The sequence below is a fragment of the Phoca vitulina genome, unplaced genomic scaffold (genome assembly GCF_004348235.1).
Source record: "Phoca vitulina isolate PV1807 unplaced genomic scaffold, GSC_HSeal_1.0 scaffold111, whole genome shotgun sequence".
Taxonomy (NCBI): domain Eukaryota; kingdom Metazoa; phylum Chordata; class Mammalia; order Carnivora; family Phocidae; genus Phoca; species Phoca vitulina.
In genome coordinates, this window is record NW_022589814.1 from 1,645,080 (window position 1) to 1,670,174 (window position 25,095).

Genomic DNA, 25,095 nt, shown 5'->3' on the forward strand with positions numbered 1-25,095 from the left:
CATGGCAACATCCTTCTGGTCCTCCTCACTGGGTCACTCAGCTCAGGCATCAGCCCAGCTAAAGGTCCAGGACTGATGAGAAAGCACTTGTCTCCACCTCGCTCTCTTTCTGGGAACAGATGTTGAAATAATTAAAACAACAACAACAACAACAAACAGACCAACACTGGTTACTAGGCGACTGAAGCTTCATCCATCTGACTCAAGAGAAACCGCCCCCCCCCCGCCCCGCCCAGAAGACAAAGGAGCGGAAACTCAGACACCGGACGGATTGCGTGGGAGGCCACGCAGACAGGCACTGGGACTGTCGGTAAGCGTGCCCGTCACAAGGGTCCCGGGCGTCGTGTGCTCGGCAGCACTCCGTGCAGCGCAGCGCCTGCGGCGTGAGGGACCCCAGGGGGACACAGGGGCGGAGACCACGAGGAGGGGATGGAGGCAGAAACCAGACCGAGGAAGGCCCGAGGGACCGCACACACCTCCTGCCGCAGGTTACCTCCCTGTTCTCTCAAGGCTTATCTGACACCTGCCTTCCAGTTCGACCCGTTTGTGCACCGCCTTAGTTCGAGCAACTCCCACGCGGTGTCAGCTTCACCAGAAAGAGGTTTTTCTCTCACCCTTGGGGTGGGGAAATCGGTAGAACATAAAAGTGACCATTTCAAGCATGTTTACGTGAAGGGACAGTCGCATCAGCAAGTTGGCGCGCGCCCTTGCGCCACCTTCAGCGGCGTCCCCCACCTGCAGAGTTCTCCCTGAGCCCGAACTCTAGCTTTGTGGCCTTTAATTAAACACTCCCCAGTGCAGGTTCTCCTCCGCGCCCGCTAACGGCTGGGGCTTAGGGAAAGCCACCGAGCAGGCGACTCGGAGACGCGGAACGACAGGCAGCCACTGAGGAGAGGCCCGGCGGCGAAGCAGAAGGGTTTCGTCCGTGGGCGGTGCGTTTTCGCAGCTCCCCCGCCCCCCGCAGGGAACCGGGCAGATCCGGCGCCAGGCGGCCTGCCCGCGCAGGCGCAGAAAGGCGGCTCCATTTTAGAGGAAACAAGCCGCTGCTGCTTTTTTCAAGCACGAAGGGCGGGGGAGGAAGCCGGCAGAAAACCTGCACGGCGCACCACTGCCACCTAGCGGCCATAGAAACTGAGCGCCACACGTTGCGAAAGAAAATCCATCTTTTCTACCATTCCCCTGGGAGGCGACGTGCAGATCGAGGCTGTGGGAGCTACGTGGAATGCCGCCGAAGAGCAGAGGAAGCCAGAGAACGGCCCAAGAGGCCCGGCGGAATCGGCCGCCGCACAAAACCCTTCTCGTCGTCCTGCCCCGGAAGTTTGCCAACAGCGGCCGGAAGCCCGCGCCCGGAAGTCCCGGCACCAGGGAGGGAGAATCGTGAGCGCTGCGACCCGATTGGTGCTTTCTGGGCATGCGCGCCGGAGTGGAATGACGTCGGCGCCAGGCTCTGGGCCCGGGTTCCTTAGGGGTCTGCGGACCTGTCAGAGGTTCCGGGGAGACGGGGATATCCCGGTACTGTCACCAGGTTCCCAGGAGCTCCCACGCCCCACGGGCGGCACCTGTACGGGTCCCCTGTTTATTGTTCTCCTCCCCACCCTAGCCAGCGAACACGCCAGTCCCGTAACACACTCGCTGTCCGCCCTCTCAGCCCTCACTCCTCCGATGCCTCCGGGCGCCCCTCAAGCCTCACGAAGATGACCCGCCGCCCCCTGGCCTCTCCGCCCCAGGGATGTTCTCCTGCTCCCCAAGCGGAGTATCGCCCTGCCCGCGGACAGGCCCTGGGCGTCGGGAAACGCCACGCCCCTCCCTGGCGTCCCGAGTAGCTTTCCTCTCACTCAGCGCTCTGAGCCGGATGCCCTGGTTCTCCAGCTCCCTCCCTCTAATGCCTCTGCATCCACAGTATACAGCCTCTTGGGGGCCTCCAGTCCAGACCCCAGGGCCACCTCAAGGTTCACCCCCAATAACAAACACTCCCTTTTTGTATGTGAGCACCAGAACATTGATGACGAAATTTTAAAGTCTTAGTGAATTCTTTTATGTTAGTTCCATGGCCAGCAGAGAACTGCCTTTCATTTCCACTCACCCTTCCCACACTATTTATTACAGCTCTCTTCCGGTCTGTTGCAACTGCCTACTGATTCATGGAGAGGACAGTAGCAATCAGGTGGGACTTGCCACAGCTTCCCAAGCCCTGTCCTGGCATTCTCTGCCGCCCCTCTGCATACATGCTCTACAGGGCAACCAGCCCCTCAGCTCTGCTCAGGATCCCGCGCCTCCCAGCTTCTCAGAGACTTGGCTCCTGCAGTGTCTCCTCTCTGCTGTTCTCTCTACATGGGAGCATTCCACAATGGGGGGGGGGAACCCCACTGCCTTCCCCCAAGTCATCCTGCAGATACTGGCCCCCAATCTGTACCTTTCAAAGCAAAACTGCTTCAACTTCTCCCGAGGCCGTTAGCTCCTGCACCCGCTTCGATAGAGCTTTCGTCCCTATCTCTCCACTGCGACTGTTTTCGTCAAGGCCTCCCTTAACATCCATATTGCCCGACACCACTCACACTCTGTGCACATGCGAGGGAACAACCTTTGGCGCTGTGACCATTCATTTCTCCACCTACTTTTTTTATATAGATTTGAGTTGGGAGGTGTATATAAACTCAATTTCTATTGTATTTGACAATGTGCGAATTTCACATTATGCCCCCTTTGACCTGGATATATGGGAATTCGGGTCAATATGAAAGACAAGCCAAAGAAGGAGTATCCTTTTCAGTCACAGAGGGGGCAAAGGCCCCCAGAGGAAGTGGCGGCAGAGGTGAAACAGCTCAGACAAGGGACAGGTGTTCGAGAAGTGAGGGGGAGCTCCAGGTACAGGAGGGTTTCCCCTCATCCACACGTGGGACTCACAGGATACACTCCGTACAATGACCCAAGCGCTCTCTTTGAGTAAAGGGATAACTGGAGTTGAGATATATAGCTTTCTGGAGCTGATCTTAGTTCCTGCTATGTTGTAGATGAGATGGGGGGGGGGGCTGGATTCCCCTATGGGGGACGTAGAACGTGGCTGGGTTCATAACCAGAGGTTCATGATGGAAGCTTTAACCCGGCAGAGGCTTAGATGACTCTGCAGCTGCACCTGTGGAGGGCACAGTCCTGCCCAGGGGTGGGATGGAGGATGAGACCCAGATGCGGAGGTATTTGCAGATGCCAGCTGAGTGAGGTGAGGCTGAGGCAGCCAGGGAGCACCAGGTCCCCACCAAGAGGAGGGAGACAGAAGTGCAAGTTACACCCGCCTCCCTGCATGGCATCAGCAGCTGGACCTGGGGGGGGACAAGAGTCATCCTTCCCTCAGAGACCACCGAGGGCACTGTGAGCCACATAGGTGTGTCATAGAACCCCCCCTTTCCACATCATCACACACACCTGTAAGCCACACATACCCTTCCTCATATCGGGGAGGAGTGAGGGGCGAGGGGTGGTGGAAACGTGAGACTGAGCATTTGTAGATAGGGACCATTCAGCGATTGCATCGGACCACGCTTACCTACCACATTCAGTGTAAATGCATGACTTCTCTCCCCCCTTGCCTTCCAGTCCAGATGCGGGGCCTCACTCAGTCAGGAGACTAACGGAACCAAAGCGCCTGGGTGATGTGAGGAGCACGAGTGAGTCTGTGATCCGAGCTCACCATCCCCACCGGCTTTTCCTCTGCCTGCGGTCTGTCCAAGCAGTCATGTTAAAGGAGATTGGGGGTCCTTGCCTTGTCCTCTCCTTTAACTCAAGAAGCTTTTACCATCCACAGACGGACCCCAGGACAGAGGACAGAGAGAAGAGAGGCCCACACAGACACAGTGGAGTAGTTGACAAGGGTTGTCACAGAGCTGAGCTGGGCCTCCCCGTGGCCACCGTGCCCCTGCCCTCCCCAGGCAATTTCTCCTTGAACAACCCAGACGCTCACTTCAGGGCCTGAGTTCTGGATCTGGGCTTCAGAAAATGTGTCCAGAGCCAGAGGAGGATGCCTGGAGGATCGTACCTAAAGCCAGTGGTTTTTATTAGAAGAAGGAGAGGTTTTCCCTTCTTAATTCGTTTGAAGGTAAAGCATGTGAGTTTCCTCCATGGAGCTGAGGGGCCCAAGTGAGGACCTCAGTAGTTGCTGACAGAGCCAGCACTATCCCCCCCCCAAGATCTCCCCCCCCCCCCCCACTGGGTGCTCAGAACATCTAATCTTCGAGGGAGAGCCTCCCCAGGTCCGCCTAGAGCTGTCACATCCGCAAGTAGGGACCCAGGCTTTTGTTTGCAGAGACCAGCAATCAGGCGCCCAGTAAAGGACAAGTCTCAGGTCTCCAGCTGCTGTCACTGGCCCCGTGAGTGTGTTCTCCGTGGTGAGAGCCCATTAGGTTCTGGCCACAACACAGTCATGCAGCACGAACGGTGTTCGACGGGCTTTCTTTATAGGAAGCTAGAGGACTTAGAACGTACTCGCTTATGCCCGCTGCCCCACTTGGTTCCTGAAGCTCAGAAGGTCATGCTTTCTACCCCCCTCCGTCTGAAACAGACAGTGGTGCCCTGAGGCCCTGGAGTCTCTCAGATGGAAACCAGGGTCTAGTCCTGAAGAAGCCACCACGCTCTCGTGTCACTCTGGGGAAGGAAGGGGTCGACCTGGAGCCAGGGCTTGGTCTCTTCTTACAGTCGTGGTTCACCGGGCCTCCCTTTCTCATCTGGCCTCCTCTCGGATAATGACCTATCCCTCCCTCCCTCCTCCAGCAGGGATAAGGAGCTTTGGAAAGATGGGGTTTCCTTCAGAAAGGCGTGGACTCTGTGACCACAAAGCAATGGCTGAAGTGGCTTTCGGACCGGACCTTGGTCCTTCTCCTGAGAGCGTTCGCCTGCGTTACCGCTCGGCGTCTGACCAGTGGCCCCTGTGTGAGATCTTAGAACAGTCTGGACCTGGGCCACTCCCTGACTTGCAGCCACCCGCCGGAGCCTGCGCCCTGCATCCTCTTCACGGTGATCTGAGGACGGCACTCTGACCCCAGCTTTGCAGGGGCAGAATCACATGGCGCTTCTGTCCTGCGGCTCCATGGCCCAGCCTCTCTGTTCCTCATTGGAAGGACCCGAAAGCCCAGGCTCCTCACCACCAGAGAGGACATGCCGAGGCCAATCTCATGACCAGGACTTAGTTTTACAGAGCATTCTAGTCTATCCAGGCCCCGGCCGCAGACGAGGTTGCCCCGAACCAAGAAACATGTTTGTCGGAGACACTTGGTCTGAATGTCGTGGCCAGATGCCCACGTCCCCAGACCTGCCATCGCCCCAACCCCCGGCCCCGACACCCAGGGCCCTCAATGGCGGCGCTGCTCTGAGCGTCCCCAGCAGGACTCCTGTCCTCAGATGCCACCTCTGCCACAACTTCCCATTCGGTCCCCCTCTGTTTCACTCTCATCTGACAACTCAGTGTGGGGCTCTGCCGGGACACCGGCCGTTGAGGCGTCTGCCCGGAAGATGAAGCCGCTTCTCCGTGGGTCACAGAGGCAGGAATGGGGCGGGAGAGAGGTGATGGAAGACTTGCTCCAACCCCACCGCTGCACGGACCCCACCGCTCTGCCCGCAACTGAAAGAAACACCGGTGAGGCTCTGTCATCGAGTCAACAGCCCGCACCATCCGCAGGGGTTTCTGGAACCTGCAACCAGTTGCTTTTCGGACCTCCTCTTGGGGACAGAAACTAACATCCTCTGAAAGCACACAGCCACCTGCTTCTACTACCGCCCTGTGTCAAGCCAGGTTTCTTGATCGTGTAGACCGCAGAGTGGACTTACTTGGCTACCTCTGGATCCCTCCGCGATGTCCCCCACCCGCGGATCATCCCTTTGCTAAATTCTCCAAAGAGCTCCATGTTGCCAAACCAAAGTACCCAGCGCCGTCTCGGCCACAGTAACAGCCCTCGGTTTCACAATGCTGTGGTTCCTCAGCTGCTGGGACCGCAGCCCACCCTGGCTTTCCTCCTGCTTCTCAGATCTTCACTTCTAAGTCTCCCTGTTGGCCCGTTTCATTTGATCCCGTGCTAAATCTTGTTTTCTTTTTTCCTCCCAGGGTTCCAACCTCTGCTCTGCGCTCTTCTCATTACCTGTACACGATCCGTGGGCGACTACATCGCCACCCAGAGCTCTACCCCCCTGACTCGCTTCCATCTGTATCCCCATGTATCCCTGTGGCTTCTCCCCTCAACGAGTCTACCTAAGAAATGCCTGCTGGGCCCCAGATCCCCATGGGCTGAACCTATGGGGCATCTGCACTCAGAGGTCCCACAAGCCTTGCCAATCTGCAGACGACCCCAGACCTCCATTCCCTCCTCTCGGGTGGACACCACCATCCACCCAATGCCTTAAGGCAATATCCTGGGGAGGTTGCTAGGTGTGCTCTCCACCGCGCCCCCCCCCCCCCCCCCGACTCTCTGGGACCTGCTCAGGAAAAGGCTACACCATGATCCTCACGTTGCCACAGGTGTTTGCAAAGTCGCCTGTGAGGGCTCCTTCTCCACAGATACACTCTGAGCACATCCTCACAAAGCTCCCGGTTCGGGTGCGTTCCCCACAGGAATTCCTGAGGACACCCGGGCCCTGCAATACACCTGGGAGGTTGAAATCCTCATCTTCTGTAAGAACCCCCCGTGTAAACTCGATGAATGAGGCACAGCAGTAAGCCTGGGATTTGGAATATGGAGTTGAGTATCTGGAAGCAATCTCTCAAAGAGAAAGTTTGGGGAGGCACGTGTCCTTGGGTGAGCATGAAACAAGGGACTGCTCAATTTTACTTTTCATCATCAGTACCTCGACCTGTTTGGGCTCTTATCTGAGCATGGGAATGAGTTTGAGAACATAAAGTATAAGAGAAAGTTAAAAAACACAACTCAGTAAACTTGGCAGATAAGCCTGACAGCCGAGCCATCGCCATCAACGGATACGAATCTCAGCCAACGCGTTTTCATAGAATTATTGGGATCTGTCTGATGAAGTGGTCGATACAATGTTTTCTCCGATCTTAAAGTAGCTAAGCACAAGGGATCTGGACAGGAAATAAAAAGTCTTACGTTTCGTGAGCAAATGCAGGGTTTTAACTTCAAACTCTGGTTTTCGGGAACATTGAGAGCAGCCAGTACAATGGCAGTTTTAAAGCCCGCGTTTACTCTGACCTGTTTTTCCTTTCCTCACAGCCTATGAGATCGGCCAGCCACAGCAGGTAATGGTGAAAACCTGCGGGCCTTGTAAGGCGAGTCTCAAATTTCTCTTTTTTTTTTAAATTTTATTATGTTATGTTAGTCACCATACAATACATCATTGGTTTTTGATGTGGTGATCCACGATCCATTGTTTCCGTATAACACCCAGTGCTCCATGCAGTACGTGCCCTCCTCAATACCCATCACCGGGCTAACCCATCCTCCCACCCCGCTCCCCTCCAAAACCCTGTTTGTTTCTCAGAGTCCATAGTCTCTCATGGTTCATCTCTCCCTCCGATTCCCCCCCCCGCCTCATTTTTCCCTTCCTTCTCCTAGTGTCCTCCATGCTATTCCCTGTGTTCCACAAATAAGTGAAACCATATGATAATTGACTTTCTCTGCTTGACTTATTTCACTTAGCATAATCTCCTCCAGTCCCATCCATGTTGATGCAAAAGTTGGGTATTCATCCTTTCTGATGGCTGAGTAATATTCCATTGTATATATGGACCACATCTTCTTTATCCATTCATCTGTTGAAGGGCATCTCGGCTCTTTCCACAGTTTGGCTATTGCGGACATTGCTGCTATGAACATTGGGGTGCATATGGCCCTTCTTTTCACTACATCTGTGTCTTTGGGGTAAATACCCAGGAGTGCAATTGCTGGGTCACGGGGTAGCTCTATTTTTAAATTTCTGACTTGAGGTTTTCGCCTTAAGGATGGTTCTGTTTCCACGGCTGCAAACTAGGTTTTCATAGAAGTTTCCAAATAATGCTCTTGCTGGGGCCACATTCCAGACTCCCTACCTCAGACTCCCTGGGGATGGAGCACCTGCATCTGTCCCTCTTTTTTTTTATTAATTTTTTTATGTTACTTCCAGTATAGTTAAGATAGTGTTATATAAGTTTCAGGTGTAGAGTACCGTGACTCAACAATTCCATACACCACCCGGTTCTCATTAGGAGGGGGGCACTAATTAATCCCCATCACCTAGTTCGCTGATCCCCTCACCCACCTCCCCTCCGCTTACCATCAGTTTGTTCTCTATAGCTAAGAGTTTGTTTCTTGGTTTGTCTCTCTCTCTCTCTCTCCCTCTCTCTCTCTCTTTTTCCTTTGCTCCTTTGTGGCTGTTAAATTCCACGAGTGAAATCATATGGCACTTGTCTTCTGACATATTTGGCTTAGCATAATCCTCTCTAGCTCTACCTGTGTTATTGCAAATGGGAAGATGTCATTCTTTTTTATGGCTGAGTAATATTCCATTGTATATATACCACATCTTCTTTATCCATTCATCTCTCCATGGACGCGTGGGCTGCTTCCATGCTTTGGCTATTGTAAACAATGCTGCTATAAACATAGGGGTGCATGTACCCCCCCGAATTAGTGTTTTTGTATTTTTGGTTAAATACCCAGCAGTGTGATTGCTGGACTATAGGCAGTTCTATTTTTAGCTCTTTGCGGAAACTCCATACTCTCTTCCAGAGTGGCTGCACCAGTCTGCCTTCCCACCAACAGTGTAGGAGGGTTCCCCTTTCTCCACATCCTCGCCAACACCTGTCGTTTCTTGTATTTTTGACTTTAGACGTTCTGACTGGTGTGAGGTGATAGCTCACTGTGGCTGTGATTTGCATTTCCCTGATGGTATGTGATGCTGAGCATCCTTTCATGTGTCTGTTGTTGACCGCCTGGATGTCTTCTTTGGAGAAATGTCTGTTCATGTCTTCTGCCCATTTTTAAACTGGATTATTTGTTTTTCAGGTGTTGAGTCCTCTTTGAGCTGCTCCAGGAAAGATTCGATGGGCAGCTGAGGTTGAGAAGCATCGCTGAGCTTTCCCGGTCCTGGTTTAAAGAGGATCTCGGAATCTACAGCCATGTGTACTAATACTGAAATTTTAAAAAATCCCTTCTGTGTCTTCTCTTGCAGGAGCTACTTTTTTTTTTTTTTATTTGAGTTTAGTTGACACACAATGTTACATCCGCTGCAGGCGTATGTCACAGTGATTCATCATGTCTAGCTGCTCTGCTCCCCAGTAGCGTAGCTACCACCTGGCCCCAGACAATGCTAGTACAGTATCACTGACGATATTCCCTGGGCTGTGCCTTCCATCCCGTGACTTTTTCATTCCTTCACCGGAAGCCTATATCTCCCCCCCCGCCCCCCGCCCCCCCACTCAACTTCCCCATCCACCCACCCCCTTCCCTCTGGCAGCCATCGGTTTGCTTTCTGTATTCATAGGTCAGGAGCTATTCGTGACGTTATTTACTTTACAGCCATATTGAGAATAATTTCAAGGACTCAGGGCTGTGTTTATGCGCCACTGTCCCCTTCTCTACAGGACACTCAGGCAGGCGGAGGGGAGGGAGAAGGGCCTCAAGGATGGAAAGGCAGCGGGATTTCCATCGTCCTGGTTACCCCTCTGCCGTGGATCCCCACTGGCTTGCTGAGCGAGGCAGGGGCCCCTGTGTGTGTGGGGGGGGCGGGGGACAACATCCTTCCCCAGTCTACACATGTCTTCCTGTGGCCAGAGGTTGAAGCGAAGGGTGAGGCTGGTTACCAGGGACACCGCGGCCAGTTCCATGGGATTCCTGAAGAATGGAAAAGTCCTAAGTGGGTTTCAGATGCAGCATGGACTATGGGAACTTGGCCCCAGCCACAGATTTCTGAGACAACCACTCTGTTCACCCAGTGGCTGCCCGCACACGCGGACACGCGGACACGCAGACACGCGCAGACGTTGCACTCACCAGCACTCCGTTCCGTTGTGCCCAGGGCTCGTTCTGTTGTGCACAGGGCTTGGGCTGGCGGGAGCTGCTAGCTCACATGGAGGAGGCAGTGATGATGGGTCACACAGGCAGGACCCAGAGAACATGGAACGAGAGATGGGGCAGTTTCTTAGTGTTATAAAGTCAATGGCATACCTCTTCCTCCAGGACTTACTTAGACATCTGCATTACATTTTCTAAAGGCTGTAATTTGGGGCACCCGGGTTGCTCAGTCGGTTAAGCATCTGCCCTCAGCTCAGGTCATGATCCTGGGGTCCTGGGATCGAGCCCCGCGTTGGGCTCCTTGTGTAGTGGGGGGGGGGGCTGTTTCTCCCTCCACCCCTCTTCCCCACTCATACCCTCTCTCCAAATAATAAAATCTTTAAAAAAAAAAAAAAAGTAAATAAAGCCTATGATTTACCTCTCACAAAGTTCACCCAGTTAAAGGCTGCAATGCAGTGACTTGTAGTAGATTTACGGAGTTGCGCAGCCTTCAGCAGGATTCAGCTGTACAACATTTCATCCCTCCAGAAGGACCCCGTGTACCCGGCGGCACTCAAGTCCCACTCCTACCTCCAGGCCGAGGCAACATCTAAGGTAATTTCTATCTCTTGTAGGTTTGCCCTTTCTGGGCATTTCCTGTAAACGGGCTCATGCTTCAGGCGCACTTGTGTGTCCGTGTTCTTTCACTTAGCGTAACACTGTGGGGGCTCATCCGTGTTGCTGCAGACACCACAAGGTCATCCGTCTTCGTAGACCAGTGGCATCCACTGCCACAGTTTGATTATCCTTTTAGCCGTTGACAGACTTTTAGACGGCTTCCCCTTTTTTGCCGTGAACGTCTGAGTACAAGTCCTTGCTTGAACATAGGTTTCGTTTCCGGTTTCTCCATGTCCTCATTCTTTGTCTTGCATGATTGCGCCGGCCGGACCCTTCAGTCAGTGTTGGACGGAAACGGTGGGCCCCGGCATCCTCACCTTGGTCCGCCTCTCAGGAGGAAAGCATTCATTCTTGCACTACTCAATGGGATGTGACATGAGACTCATTTTTCTTCTAGATACCCTTTATCAGAATGAGGACGTGCCCTTCTAGCCCCAGGCGGCTGAGAGGTTTTTTTAGCGTGAATGGGTCTTGAATTTTGTCAAATGTCTGTTCTCTCTCTATCGGGATGATCAACTACATGGTTCCCGTCCTCACTCTATGATGATGGTGTTTACCTTAACTGCATTTTGAATGCTAAAGCAATATTGCAACCCTGGGATAAGTCTCACTTGGTTAGCTGCATACTCCCTTGTGAATGGTGTTGGATCTGGTGTGCCGTTTTGGGGAGGGTTTACGGGTGGATAGTCGTAATAGATATTGGTTTATAGATGTCTTGTGTTGTCCTGTGTGGCTTCGGTAGCCGGGTAATATTGTCCTCATAGGCTGAGTAAGGAAGTCTTCCCTCCTCCTGTCTATTCTGGAAGAGTCTATGAAGGACGGCTACTGTCTCTTCCCACAGTTTACCAGAATTCACCAATGAGGCCAGCAGGCCCAGGCCCTTCCTCTGTGGGAAGGTTTTTAATTCCCAACTTCAATGTCTTTACTTGCAATAGGTCCATTCAGAGTTTTCTCTTTGAGCATATTCCATTTTACCCCCATTCTCTCCCTGTAATTTCTTGCCTCCTGGTGGCTCTGCCTCCGGGTCTCTGGTCTGGAACCCGGCATGCGGAACATCTCTAGACCTCACTGGATCCTGGCTCCCAGTCCGGAACTTGGGAGCGTGTGCTGTGTCAGATGGGACCCCCAGATATGCTCATGTGCTCCATACGTAGGCAAGGGGCCCATGCCCTCGAGGGGGGGGGTGGGTGGGGTGGCACCAGTGAGTCCCTCGGGTACACCCACCCAGCCATTCTCCATGGGCCCCCAGGTAGGCCGTAAGTCTGTGGCTAGGAGCGCCCTCAGCAAGCCCCCCGGTCCGCGCTGCCCCGCCCGGGTCCTGCCCGCTCCTCTCGTCTCCTGGCGAGACAGCCTCACAGGGGATCTGTGACGGCTCCCTGCCACACGTCTGGGTGTCCCAACTCTCCCTGATTGAAGGCTCAAGTCCCGAGGCCCGGGACCGTCTCGCCATTACTCCAAACTGCCCCGCCCCGGCAGCCAGCCTAGCACGGCGTGGGGGAGGCGAGGGAGACAAGGAAACCTTCACGAGTGGCTATGCATTTGATGGTGGTTGGCGTGGCTGCAGAGGTGAGGCCACCTCCTTCCCGTCTCTGTGAACTCTGCCCCGTGGGGAAGACTGGCCCTGCCCCAGGGCATTCTGCAGAGGATTCAAGGAGGTAGCTCATAAGACTTGGTGCTTCCAGCTGGGAAACGTCCACCAAAGTCACCGGTTCTCCGCACTTCACCCACAGCCTTCGGGGAGGTTACAGGTAGTGAGCTGGTTGAGATGCCCACTCTGAATGCAGCCCGCCTAGGTCTGTGTGCCACGTCCCGCTCCGGTGCCTACGCGACACCCAGCAAGTCACCTAACCTCTCTGTGCTCCGCTTCCCCACCTACCCATTGAGACTGAGGTCTTGCTCCACGAGGGGTCTCTGGGAGCGGATTCCATAAGCTGATATTTGCAAATATGCAGCATAGGGTCTGACAGCTAGTACACAATCAAGAGACTGAAATGCCATGTTACTCCTGCTCCCCACACCCCAAATGACCAGTTTGAATTGAGGCCTCGGAGTTTCAAGAAAGAGAAGTCCTGCTTTAGGGCGCCTGGGTGGCTCGGTCCGTTAAGCGTCTGCCTTCGGCTCAGGTCATGATCTCAGGGTCCCGAGTTCAAGCCCCACGTCGGGCTCCCTGCTCAGCGGGGAGTCTGCTTCTCCCTCTCCCTCTGCCCCTCCCCCTGCTCAGGTTCTTTCTCTCTCAAATAAATAAATAAATGATCTAAAAAGAAAATAAATAATCTAAAAAGAAAAAAGACCCTCTCCTTCAAGTGGGAGACAAGCCTGGCGGGGTCAGGTGAGCTCCTAAGCTCTCAGATGAGATCACAAGTTGAGAACATAATCAACATACCTGTGCTCAAGCCACTTCCCTCTGCGGCAGACTCGTAGATCTTGGCAGCAACACAGCCCTGGGGACTACCTAAAAATAGAGCCTGACAGAAAGCAGAATTTATTGTCAGTTTAGAGGAATCGCATGGGCATTTCGTGGGTACACAGCATTGGATCCTGTGTTGGTGTGTGGGGAGGAGGGGAGGTGCGGGGCGGGGGGGAGACCGATTCATTCAATGAATCCTGAAATGAAAAGGCACGGGCCTAAATCCCCAAACGACTCTCCAATAACTCAACGACGCTCTGGTTGTCCCGCAGCAGGCATGAAACTGCCGTTCCCGTGCACCAACCCAGGGCCACCAGGCAACGAACGAGGAATGGCCCCCGAAGATCCTAAGGCCAGGGGAACCGGCACCATCCCACGGGAGCTCCTACCGTGCGCAGCGGACTCTGCTTCCAATTCTCTGTGGGCAGGAAGACTCTCCTCCCCTTGCTCCTGGATCATGTGAAGGCCGGTCCTGCTGCAGGGCCACAGACGGTGACGTGATGCTGCTCCCTGGTGCCCTCCCCGTCCCCTGCCCCAAATCCGCACAGTTTACAGCTCCGCCCGATCAACCGTGATCTGCTGCTCTAGGATTTAAATGTCGTCATCTCAGATCTAACAAAGAACAAAGCAACAGGGATCAAGAAACCAGAACTCAAAAGCTATTTTCCTTTCATACGCAGATTTATTTGGTACGCACGACGAGGCAACCCACCAGAAATTCCGCCCAGGGGAATACCATCAATGCCACGAAGCAGGGAAGCGTTGACCTACGTTTAGCTCAGCGTATTCATAACGGCTTACACAGAGAACACCACGGTGAACCCCCATGTTCCAGTTCCACGTCCCTTTCCGCCAGATTCTCGATTTAGCGTCAGATTCTCGGAAGTGGGGCTCAGCTGAGCGCACGGGCATCCCAGCAGACCTAGTGCTGCTTCTGGGAGGCGGTCAGTGACACGGCACGGAAGCACACGGCCATCACCAGGGTGTTCATGCCACAGAGAAACCCTGTATCTTACTGACGACGAGGCAGGGAGGAGAGACAGACATCCGGGGTGGGGAAGTGACAACATGCATCATGGGAGCCGAAACACGGAAGTTAAGGACCTCTGGTGCGCAGTGAACCACAGAAAGCCCCACGGTGACCCAGAAATTCCAGGCAGGAAAGGGTAGGCCCTTCCCGGGACTGGCTCCACGCTCACACGGACCGAGTGTCCAGTCCTCACGCTGCTTTTGCTCCTTCTCTGACTTCTCTGACTGCTTACTGTTCGGTCCCCAAAAGGAACCCACGCTCAGGATCTGGCCACACCAGCCTCCACGTCTGAATCCGTTCAGATCTCTGTCACGTGAGGACGAGAGCCTCAGTTTTCTTTCAACCACTGCTTCAGGAGCCTCTGGAACATTCTTTTGCTTTCCTGCTGCATCTCCAGTTGGAGCTTCTCCTCTCTCTCCTGCTGTTGGAGCACCCCTTCGGGCAGAAGGCCGGGCCGGCTGGTCCCCAGGCTGAGGGTCAAGCCACTGAGGCCCTGCACCAGCGTGTCCCAGGAGGAAGGATGCGGGGCCCCTTTCCTCTCTGTGGGCATCCCGGAGACGCTGGGCCTATGGCTCTGGCAGTATCGACATTCACATCGGAATCTGTTCGGATCCCTATCCCCCGAGGAAGAGATCCTGGCCTTCCTCTCGACCCGGTAAGGTGCCACGTGATCGAGGTGTCGCCGTCTCACGTGCCCCAGAAATGTTCTCTTCCTCTGAGGGGATGCTGCCCTTTCCCACCGCCTCTCTTGGAGGGTTTTCTCATCCCTGTACCGCTGCTGGAGCAGCCCGTCTGGCAGAGGGGCAGGGTATCTGGTGCCCGGACTGGTTTTGAGGTCACCGAGGCCCATCATTAGCAGTTCTGAGAAGGAAGGAGGGGAGGCTGCTGTGACTTCCCGGGAGGTCTCTTCAGAGCTCATCGGGGAAGATTCGGGAATCAGTGTTGAGTTACATTTCTGGACTGGATCCATGGAGGCGTCGTCGGTGCTCACAGCTCCGCCCGGCCCTTGGGTCTAGACAGGACGGTGAAGATGAAGGTTCTCAAAGAGCTGGAAGGTAGCGGAGGGACGGGCACGGCCGGAAGAACCCAGACTGCAACACGTGGTGATAAAAGAAGAAAGAAAACCCGTTATTATTCCTCTGACTTCAGCTTTCCGGGCCTCTGTCTCCTATCTGTGAGATGGGGACGACAATGAGCCCTAGTCGCGAGGGCTGTTCTGTGCTCTCAGTGAGATAATACAGTTCCAAGAGCTCAGAACACTGACGGCATATAACCAGGGTCTCAGAAGTGACAGCCATTATCGCGTCCGCCCACGTGACCCGCCATGCAAAATGATGTCCTGCAGTCAACCACGGTAATTCCTGCGGACGTTTTATAACCGTTCTCAAGCATCACTTTAAGAACAATCCATGTGTGACCGGCTTGTGCTCTCCTCCTAGGTGTTCATGTACTTTCGAGAAGCAGACATTTGCTAAAATCTAAGCATTTCACCATGGGGAGGGACACATTCTTTTCAAGTTTCACTGGCTTTCATCTCTTTAGAAAGGATATTCAAGCCTATGGACATCATTTGAAAATTCCCCGTAAGAATAAATAAGAATTTACCAATGCATAAGAACAGAAATCAATGAGGTTTCTAACAAGACACATTAGAGGAACTCAAATCAAAAGTTGCTTCTTTGAAATGATCCATAAAATCGATACACCTCTCACGGGACTGAGGAAGGAAAAGAAGAAAAACAGAGAGCAGAGCAGAGCAAGATACATCCCACTTCCTGCTTTCTAGCCATACGACAAAGCCAGGGAAATCAGAACAGTGTGGCACTGGCATAAAAACCGACACACAGACCAATGGGACAGAATCGAGAGCCCAGAGATGACCCCATGCATATACCGTCAACCAGTATTTGACATAGGAATCAAGAATACGCAGCGGAGAAAAGACAGTGTCTTCGATAAATGGTGCTGGGAGAATGGGATAGTCACACGTCAAAGAAGAAAGCTGGACTCCTGGCTTATACACACAAAAATGTACTTGAAGTCGATTAGAGACTTCAGTGTAAGACCGGAAACCATAAAACTGCTGGAAGGCTACATGACAGAAAAGCTCCTTGACACTGGGTCTTGGCCGCAAATTCCTGGATATGACCCCCGAAGCACAGGCAACAAAATCAAAAAGAAACAAGTGGGGTTACGTGTAACTAAACAGCTGCTGCACACCAAAGAAACCACCAACGAGGTGACAAGACAACTTATAGGATGGGAAAAAATATGTGCAAACCGTGTATCTGTCAAGGGGTTCATATCCAAAATATAGAAAGAACTCATACAACTCCACGGCAAAAGGGCTAATCGTCCAATTTAAAGACGGATAAAGGCTGTGCTTAGAGAGTTTTCTAAAGGAGACGTACAAATGGCCAACAGGGACATGAAAAGCGGCTCCAAACCGCTAATCATCGGAGAAATGCGAATCAAAACCACAATGAGGTATCACCTCACACCTGTTAGAATGGCTAGCATCAAAAAGACAAGAGATAAAAATGCTCGCTGGGATGTGGAGAATAAAGAAATCACGGGGCGCCTGGGTGGTGCAGTTGGTTGAGCGTCTGACTCTTGGTTTCGGCTCAGGGTGTGAAAAGATAATCAGATTTGTGGTTATCAGAGGTGGCGATTTAGGGAGGGAGAAATAAGTTACCAATAGCAGGGATGAAAGAGGAGATTTTGCTAGAGACCCAGCAAATATGAAAGAAACTAGGCGGCAATATTACGTTCAAATCGACATATATAAATGCAACAGCTAGGAAATGGATTGATTACCCGAAACCCATAAACCATCAAAACTTACCCAAGGCGAAATAACATGCACAGTTCAGTATCATTTACAGAAACTGACTCAGTTGTCTAAAACCTCTGACGACAATCCCAGATGGTATCGCCAGTGAATTCTACCAAATATCGACAGGAGAAACAGACACACGCAGATATTCTACACAATTTCCTCCAGAAAACTAAGTGGAGGAAACACTTGCAAGTGATTTAGGAGGCCAGCATTTCACTGATACTACGAAAAGAAAACCACTGACCAATGTTCTTTCTTAGCACAAGCACAAAATTCCCCACCAAAATACCAGCAGTGGAATCCAGCAATCCATTCAGAGAAAATACACCATGATCAAGTGGGTTAGTCCAGGAAAGCAAGGGTGGTTCAGTAACTGGAAACCAACTAAGGCAATCCTCAGATTTAGCATATAACTGATTAAGCAACGTCATCTGATTACAAAGAAAAATGAAAGACTCAATGCTATGCCTATCAAAATCCCAACGGCATCTCTCAGTAACAGAAAAACAATCCTAAAATGCATCTGGAACAACACAAGACCCAGAACGGCCAAGGCCACCTTGAGGAAGAACACAGCTGGAGGTACCAAAGTCCTTCATTTCAAAACACAGTCCAAGGCTACAGTAAGGAGATCAGTATGGTACTGGCAGAAAGACAGACACAGACCAATGGAACAGAATAGAACCCAGAAATAAACCCAAGGCATGTACAGTCAACTGATCTTGACGAGGATGCCAATAATACCCGGCGGGGAAAGGACACTCTCTTTGACAAATGGCGCTGGGAAAACCGGATGCCCACGTGCAGAAGGATGACACTGGACCCTCTGTTACACCACACACGACAATCAACCCAAAGGGGATTGAAGATTCAATAAAAGACCCGATACTGTGAAACTCCTGAAAGAAAACGTAGAGTAAAGCTGCATGACGTTGGTCTTGGCAATGATCTCGTGGAATCAACACCCACGGCACAGGCAAGAAAAGCAAAAATAGACAAGTGCGACTACATCAGACTTAAAAGCTTCAGCACAGAAAAGGAAACCACCAACAAGGCGCAAAGGCAATCTGCAAAATGGGCAAAAACATTTGCAAACCACGTATCTGACAAGGAGTTGATTTTCACTACGTATAACAAACTTTCCTAACTCAATAGCAAGAAAACAAACAACCCAATGTGAAAATGGGCAACGGATTCGAATAGACATTTCTCCAAAGAAGCCATACAAATGGCCAAAGGGCATATGGAAAGTGGCTCCACATCCCTAATCACCAGGGAAAGGCCAGTCAACATCACAATGAGCTATCGGGCCGCACACGTGAGGAAGCTTCTCGTCAGAGCAACTACCAAACACAGCAGGTCCCAAGTGTCGCTGGGCATGCGGAACACGGGAACCCTCGTGCCCTGTCGGTGGGACGCAACCTGGCGCAGCCACAACGGAAAGCACTATGGAGGTTCCTCAGAAAGTTAAAACTAAAACTGTCACAGGTTCTTGCTCATATCGGGGTGCCCCCCTCCAAAACAACAAAAACTAAAAACCAAAAAACCTACCATATGACCCAGCAATCCCACCCCTGGGTCTATGTCCAAAAGAACTGAAATCGGCATCTCAAAGAGCTGTCCGCACTCCCGTATTTACTGCAGCTTTCACCACCCCCCCCCCCCCCCGCCCCGAGAATGGGAACCACCCAACTGTCAGTCAACAGAGAAGTGGATGAAGGAAGTGTGGCACGTGTACACAATGGGACATGAGCGGCCGCACCAGAGAGAAGGAGATCGTGCCATTTGCAGGCCAGCTGCTGTGGATTAAAGAAGGGGGACAGATGATGCCGCCTCTCACTCTGTGCCTTCCACGGGCCAGGTAATGTCAGCTCCGTGTTTCACATCTGTCGTCTCCTGCAGGTCTCCCAACAAACCTCAGGGAGGCAGAGTGACTGCCCTTTCACCAGGAGGAATTTGAGGCTGTAGGAGAGAGAGAGACTGAATGGCAGGGTCTGCCCTGGAATCCGGCGAGAGTGTCAACCGAATGCTGGGGTGCAGGGAGGGGAGTCTGGAGATAAAGGCAGGCACCGGGACACAGAGAGCTTCCGATGCCATGTGGCAGTAACGGACTGTCACGTGCTCTGTTACCTGCCCTGCAACCCCCCCCAGCCCCCGCACCAGAAGCAGCCCCTAGCTGTCCGAGGACAGAACTGGAGTGACTGGAATTCAGGCACACGATGGAAGATGACGTGTATTTGTGTTCTCCCAGGTGGGAGACCCACAGCGGGGAAGCCAGCCTTCCGGTGAGGGTCATCCGTGCGTGACGCAAAGGATGAGAAGAGAGTGGCACAGCAAGAGAGTCTCTGGGGCTGAACGGACACGTCGGATGCCGTCTTCATGGTCTTGGCTGTGGCTCATCAATGTGAAGTGTGACCTGCCACCTACCCGGGGGCAGCCTCAGTGGTTGCAAAGACAGGGAACGTGCCAGGCACAATTCTGTGAACCATCCTTGCATTACCTCATTATACACTCAGAAACGCAACCCTCTCTGTTTGGTGATGTCATTAGGAAGAAGAGTAAACCCATTTCACAGGCGAGGAGAGTGAGGCACACAGGGCCAAGTCAATTTCTCCAGAGGACATGACAGCGAGTGGCAGAACCGGGTTGGAGGGAAGGGTGTCTAGGATCAGAGCTTGTGTCCTTAGCCATTAGAGGGCGTGGCTCCCACAAAACAACAGAGAACCAGACCCCACGATGCTCACCAGATCAGGAAGTCAGCTTTGTGCTGAGTTGAGGAGGAGACCCCTCCACAAACAGGCCTGGGCACAAAGGTAACTCCACAATCACACAAACGAAATCAGAAGGAAGGGTGGGCGCAGGCGGGGACACACTCGGGGATCCAGTGATGCCATCGGGGACGTAGGTTCTTTCTAGCTCTGATCTGGCCTTTTCTGGAACACACGTTCCAGGACCAACAGCCAGATACGGCAGTGTCCGGGGCAGAAAGAGACTTTCGAGTCCTGTATCTTTCCTATGAACAAGGAAGTTTCCCAGAAGCCTTCCAGCAAACAGTCTCTTCCTTTCTCACCGTAAAGCACGGGCTCACACCCCCATCCCTCAGTCGGTCAGGAGGGACTGGAACGTGACGCCACATCTGTCCTGCACGCAAGGTTTGGGAATGTAACGGCTCTGAGGAAGCCCTTCGCCTCTTACTCACCTCTGGAGACTCAGGCAGCGTTTCTAAGAGCGAGCCTTCTTCACCCTCTTTCCTTCACCCTGGACAGCGGACCTTCCTCTGGACTTCCACAGACCCTGCGTTTCCCCTAGCCCAGCCCCAATCCCACCCAGCTGTCAGAGGCGGACTATTTGTCTCACTCACTAACCAGCCCAGGAGCTGACAGAGGCCGGGCACTTTGACTCGTTCACCCATCAGAGCCTCAACCCCAGTGGGCATTCACAACTATCTACCGAATGGAATAAAGGAGAATGTGAGGCCCTTTCTAAACATCTCGTTTGGTGTATCAACCCTGCACACTCCCTGTTTTCGGGTCCCAAAGGAGCAAATGCCTGTGCGAGGAGGGTAAGTGACATCACAGAAGCTCACCTCCAGTAAGAGACAGAACTGCAGCCCAGGCGCGTCCTGACTCCGGACGTACGCACCCTTGGTGGCAACGCCTCTCTGGGTTATCTGTAAGCCCCAAAGCCTAGCCTAGAAAAGTAACCCCAAGGGAGTGAGTTCGGGCTTCTCGAGGAGGTGCCCTTTCACCAATGACGTGAACAGGGAGAGGAGTCTGAGAGGCAGATATCTGGGGTCAGGACTTTCCAGACAAGGGGGCACACTCGGGAAGAAGTGTCTGAAGCAGAGGCTGCTGGACACAGTGCAGATCCTGCCGGGAGGTTGGAGCCACTGGGGGAGGGGCAGGGAGTGAGAGCCTCACAGAAAGCGGGGACAGCAGAGGGTGACGGGCCCTGGATCTGGCTGGGTGAGTAAGCTTCTACTCAGTCAGCTGGACCACGAAGGACACCCACGGATCACAGATGCTGAGTGACAGCCTGTATCAGGCTGTAAGGTAGGCAGAGGAGGGACACGGAGAAGACCACGCAGCCACTCAGAGAAGACGCAGGTTTGGGCAAAGCGCTGGAAGGACAGTGAGGAGGAGCGCCTCCTTGGGAGGCTGACAGCACTCACCTGGACCGACACACCCTCCACCTGGGTGCCCATGTCCCCGTCCCCGAGGGCATTTGTGCCCTAGCCATAGCATCACACCCTTAATTAGCAGCCCGAATTCACGCAACAGTCCACCTGTTGGACAGATCACTGTGGGCACCTGCTATGTGCACCGGCCACTTGGTACTTGGAAAACATTCTCTGAGCTGACTGGTGCTCCAAAGATCTCGATCCAAGTTCCACCGCGAGACCAGAACTGTGGCTGATGGGGCGACAGAATGTCCCACACAATTTAAAATATCTTTATAGCCTCGTTTTTTTTTCTTTTTTTAAGTATCTGCAATCGGAGATGGTACAAAAGATGCAACCTTCCTCCTCCTCCCAAAGAGAATCTTGAGCACAGAGATGTCCTGTTTCCTCCATTTGTAATCCCGAAACAGCTGGTACGCTAGCTACCCTTTATGATGAAGTCATAACAACACCTTGGGTCAGGGTCCTTCCTTCATTGAAGAAACATGTCCTCAGCACCACCTGAATACCATGCGTCAGTTTCCTGGACGTGGTTTGGGGATGCAGGGATGATTTAGGCTGCAGTCGGCCAGCAGATGACCACCACATGTCGCGTGAGAAGAGTGATGGCGGAATTTAAGTCACGGGACCTTAGGAGCACAGAGGAGGGCATCCTACCTCTACCTAAGCGTCTGTGTGTGTGTTTGGTCAGGACACACTTCTCAGGGGTGGGGAGCGTGATGAGGTAGGCACTCTTGATCACCCACATTTTACAGACCTGCAAGCTGAGGAACCGGGAGATCCCCACAGGGAGAGCCAGATTTCCGTCCCTGGTCTACCGAGCTCCGAGCACCACTGCCGTTTGGCCAGCCCCACGGCTGTGACGCAGCCACTAAAAGCACTTGGTCGGCCTCTGCTTGCCTCTCAATTCATAATCGCTGGTGAATAGAGTGAGCCTGGTGCAGACCTAGTTTGGGGGGTGGGGTGGACTGCAAAAGTCTCTGTAATATGGCAAAGGACCTCTCGACGGGGCACCCTGGAAGCTGAAGTCCTGCTTGGCGGTTGGCTCTGAGGCAAGCCTTCCACGCCAAGGGACCCCGGGGCTGTTGCTTCGGGGCCGCTCCTCAGAGGGCAGACGCAGAGTCTTAGGACCTTTCGGGGTTGCTTTACCCTGCAGGGTACCTGCGTTTCAAGGTGGGACATGGAGTTGGGACCATGATGACCATGCAATCGTCCAACGGTATCTGCATTCCAGCAACTGAAACACAATCCAGGTGTGTCATTGTGAGCGCAAAGACTGGCTTTGGAGTCGGGCAAAATGGAGGCGGGATTCCCAGGTCCACCCTCTCCTGCGTCAGCCACCTAACAACCCCTTTCAGTTTGCTTCCCTGTCTACAGACGTTGGGCTTTGAGACCCACCTGAGCCTTTGGGTAATCAAACCGTATATACCACGCACACCTTAGCTCCTCAAGAGCTAGGCTGCAGAAAAAGGCAGTCACGCTGTGCCCTGTGTTAGGGACACGTCAGCAACGGAGCGTGGTATGCCAGGCCCCTGGGAGTCTAGTCCCACCCTCTGGCCAGGGTTGGGGGTTGGGGCAGTGGTGGTTGGACTGGTGGTTCCATCTTTTCCCTTGTCCAAGGCACACACTTCGTTTCACACCGAGCTGTGCTGTTCCTAGAGGGGTTGTAGTGAATGAGGGTAATCCCCACGGTTGAGGCTAGTCTATGGCAGGGAGAACCAGCAGTGGGTTCACACTCTCCACTGGATGCTGGAGGAACTGACATAGTTTCCTGCAGGGCTTGCTGGCACCTGGTGGGGGCCCCTAGGGAGTCATACGGAGGCACTGTCAGATTCCCTTGGAGGGTTCCCATAGGAGCAGGCAGCTGATCCTTGCCACCTCGAGGGCCACAGGGACGAATTAGTCAAACCCCTTGTAAAGGGAACACCACTTAGTATACTTTCTCTTGTCCTAACAGAAAACCCAGACTGCAACTTACGGTGAAAAGTGAGCTCATTAAAACAAAGTCCAAGGGTGGGGGGGGGGGGTGGTGGCTGAAGGCCTGCTTAATTTCCTGAGTCACAGGTGCCCTAAAGTAACATATTCTGTCCATGTTTCTGCTTATCCCTCCTCAGTGGAAGGCAGGACCCCTTCACATTAGGAAAATTTGTGCCACATTCCAAACCCCGAGTTCAAATGGATCCAAGGCTCCATGTAAAATGAGGTGAGATCTTTGCCGGGTGTAATCCTATTCTAAGCAAGGAAGCCTTTTCCAGAAAAACTCTGCGGTCAGATTGCATTTCCAATTAGCTCACTGTGAACCAGAGTAAAACACCTGTCCATTTGGGGGAATTTATAATGAAATCTCCATCACTTCTTTTCAGTACAAAGTTCTGTGAACAGTGCCTTCTCGCCCAGGTACTCCTCAGGTTAAATGGAAATTGCTCTCTACTGAACCTGACAGCTGAACATACGTAGGAATCAGGCAAATGAAGTGAATCCTCGATCGACAGGGGATGGCAATGCGTGGGGCTGGGGAAATGAGAGGCAGGGAGAAGAGAGTGTGTCTGGGTGCACTGGCCATCTACTGAACAGAAAGAGGTGGAAGGGGGCTGGAATGTGGCGTGGGCGTAGGGCAGGAGGCGGTGTGCTGAAGATGAGGCAGTTGAGGGTAGGCGAGGCCCGCTGTGCCTAGTCCAAGAGGCCGGACGTTATTTTAAGGACAGCAGAAAGCCCCTGCCGAGTTTTGAGCAGGGTAGACAAGACCAGGTCAGGATTTAAGAACAGTCCGTCAGGCAGTGGGATGAAAACATCTGTGGCCAAGGGTCAAGATTGGTGGTGATTATCAAGCAGAGACGAGGGTCATCTGGCCTAGGGAACTAACCCTAGTGATGGAAGAAGTGTCAAGAGCTTATTCAGAAGGACGGAGGAGGTTGGATTGGCCGGCCTTGGTGACTGAGGGGGTGGTGAGCGAGGCAGCAAGGAAGGATGGCTTCTTTTTTTCAAAGATTTTATTTATTTATTTGAGAGAAAGGGAGCGCGTGAGAGAGAGTGAGATCACGAGCAGAGGGAAGGGTAGAGGGAGAAGCAGACTCCCCGCTGAGCAGAGAGCCCGATGCGGGACTCCATCCCAGGACCCTGGGATCATGACCTGGGCCGACGGCAGCGCTTAACTGACTGAGCCACCCAGGCGCCCAAGGAAGGATGGCTTGAAGGATCGCTGGCCTAAGCAGCTGGGTGGAAGGTTGCTTCTCACTGAGTTAGGCAACACCGGAGCAGATGCAGATGTATGGGGAGTGGGGGTGGGCGTGGTCAGTTTGGGACGCGTTGTGTATTCTCTGCCTGTGGCACTCAACCACCTAGTACCTCAGCGACTCGGGGGAGCTGACCCAGCCTCTCTGTGCCTGAGATGCCTCACCTGGAATGAAGGATACTAAAAATTAGGAAAAATACCTAATTTCTGTTTCATTTAGTCTAGGATAATGCTCTCCCTTTGCACAGCACAGTGCTGTTTGACAGTCAGGCACTCCCTAGGTAAAATGGGAGTCTCTCTACTTATCCACATAGTGGTTGGTCTTACTTAACTGCCTTTTGTGTCTTCAACATGCAGCACGCATTGGCAGTGCCAAAAGAAAAAATATTAATTCAAAGCGATGTGTTTAACACATGTGTGCCATAGGTCAGCCCATCAGCCTGTCTCTCAGAGACACAGCCCCCCTTCAGGCCCTCCAGTCTTCCTCCTGTAGCCTCACTCCCTCATCCCTCAGGGATGGTGGTGAGCCTTTGGGACCTACTTTCTCCAACACTTCTCTTCCCTGGAAAGTCATCTCCAGCGTCTCACAGAGTGGCTAGCACTTGTTGAGTGCAATGTGTCTGTGGGCCTGTCAGTTGTCTCAGGAGGTGTGTAGCTTCGGGGAGGACAGAGCCAGATGTGTGGATCTGGAAACCAACACTGTGTTCCTGCACAGCCGACAGGTGACGAAGCCATCCATACCAAGATCTGAAATCAGGGCCCCA

The 25,095-nt window shown here is 53.0% G+C and overlaps 1 protein-coding gene and 1 long non-coding RNA gene across 12 annotated transcripts in view; both read right to left on the reverse strand.

Moving 5' to 3' along the window:
- Positions 1-9,476: 9,476 nt before the first annotated feature.
- Positions 9,477-13,179, reverse strand: LOC116628083. Its single transcript, XR_004298566.1, has 3 exons — positions 13,027-13,179; positions 9,966-10,032; positions 9,477-9,806 (listed from the first exon to the last, which is right to left on the reverse strand). It is a non-coding gene; the product is annotated as an uncharacterized LOC116628083 (long non-coding RNA).
- Positions 13,180-13,710: 531 nt separating this feature from the next.
- Positions 13,711-25,095, reverse strand: part of LOC116628082 (protein FAM156A/FAM156B-like) — a 42,103-nt gene continuing 30,718 nt past the window's right edge. For all 11 annotated transcript variants that reach the window (XM_032398167.1, XM_032398160.1, XM_032398169.1 and 8 more), the window contains one exon: positions 13,711-15,171. In XM_032398167.1, coding sequence (XP_032254058.1) covers positions 14,409-15,050 — 642 coding nt within the window. In that variant the 5' untranslated portion in view covers positions 15,051-15,171 and the 3' untranslated portion in view covers positions 13,711-14,408. The remainder of the gene's footprint in view (positions 15,172-25,095) is intronic.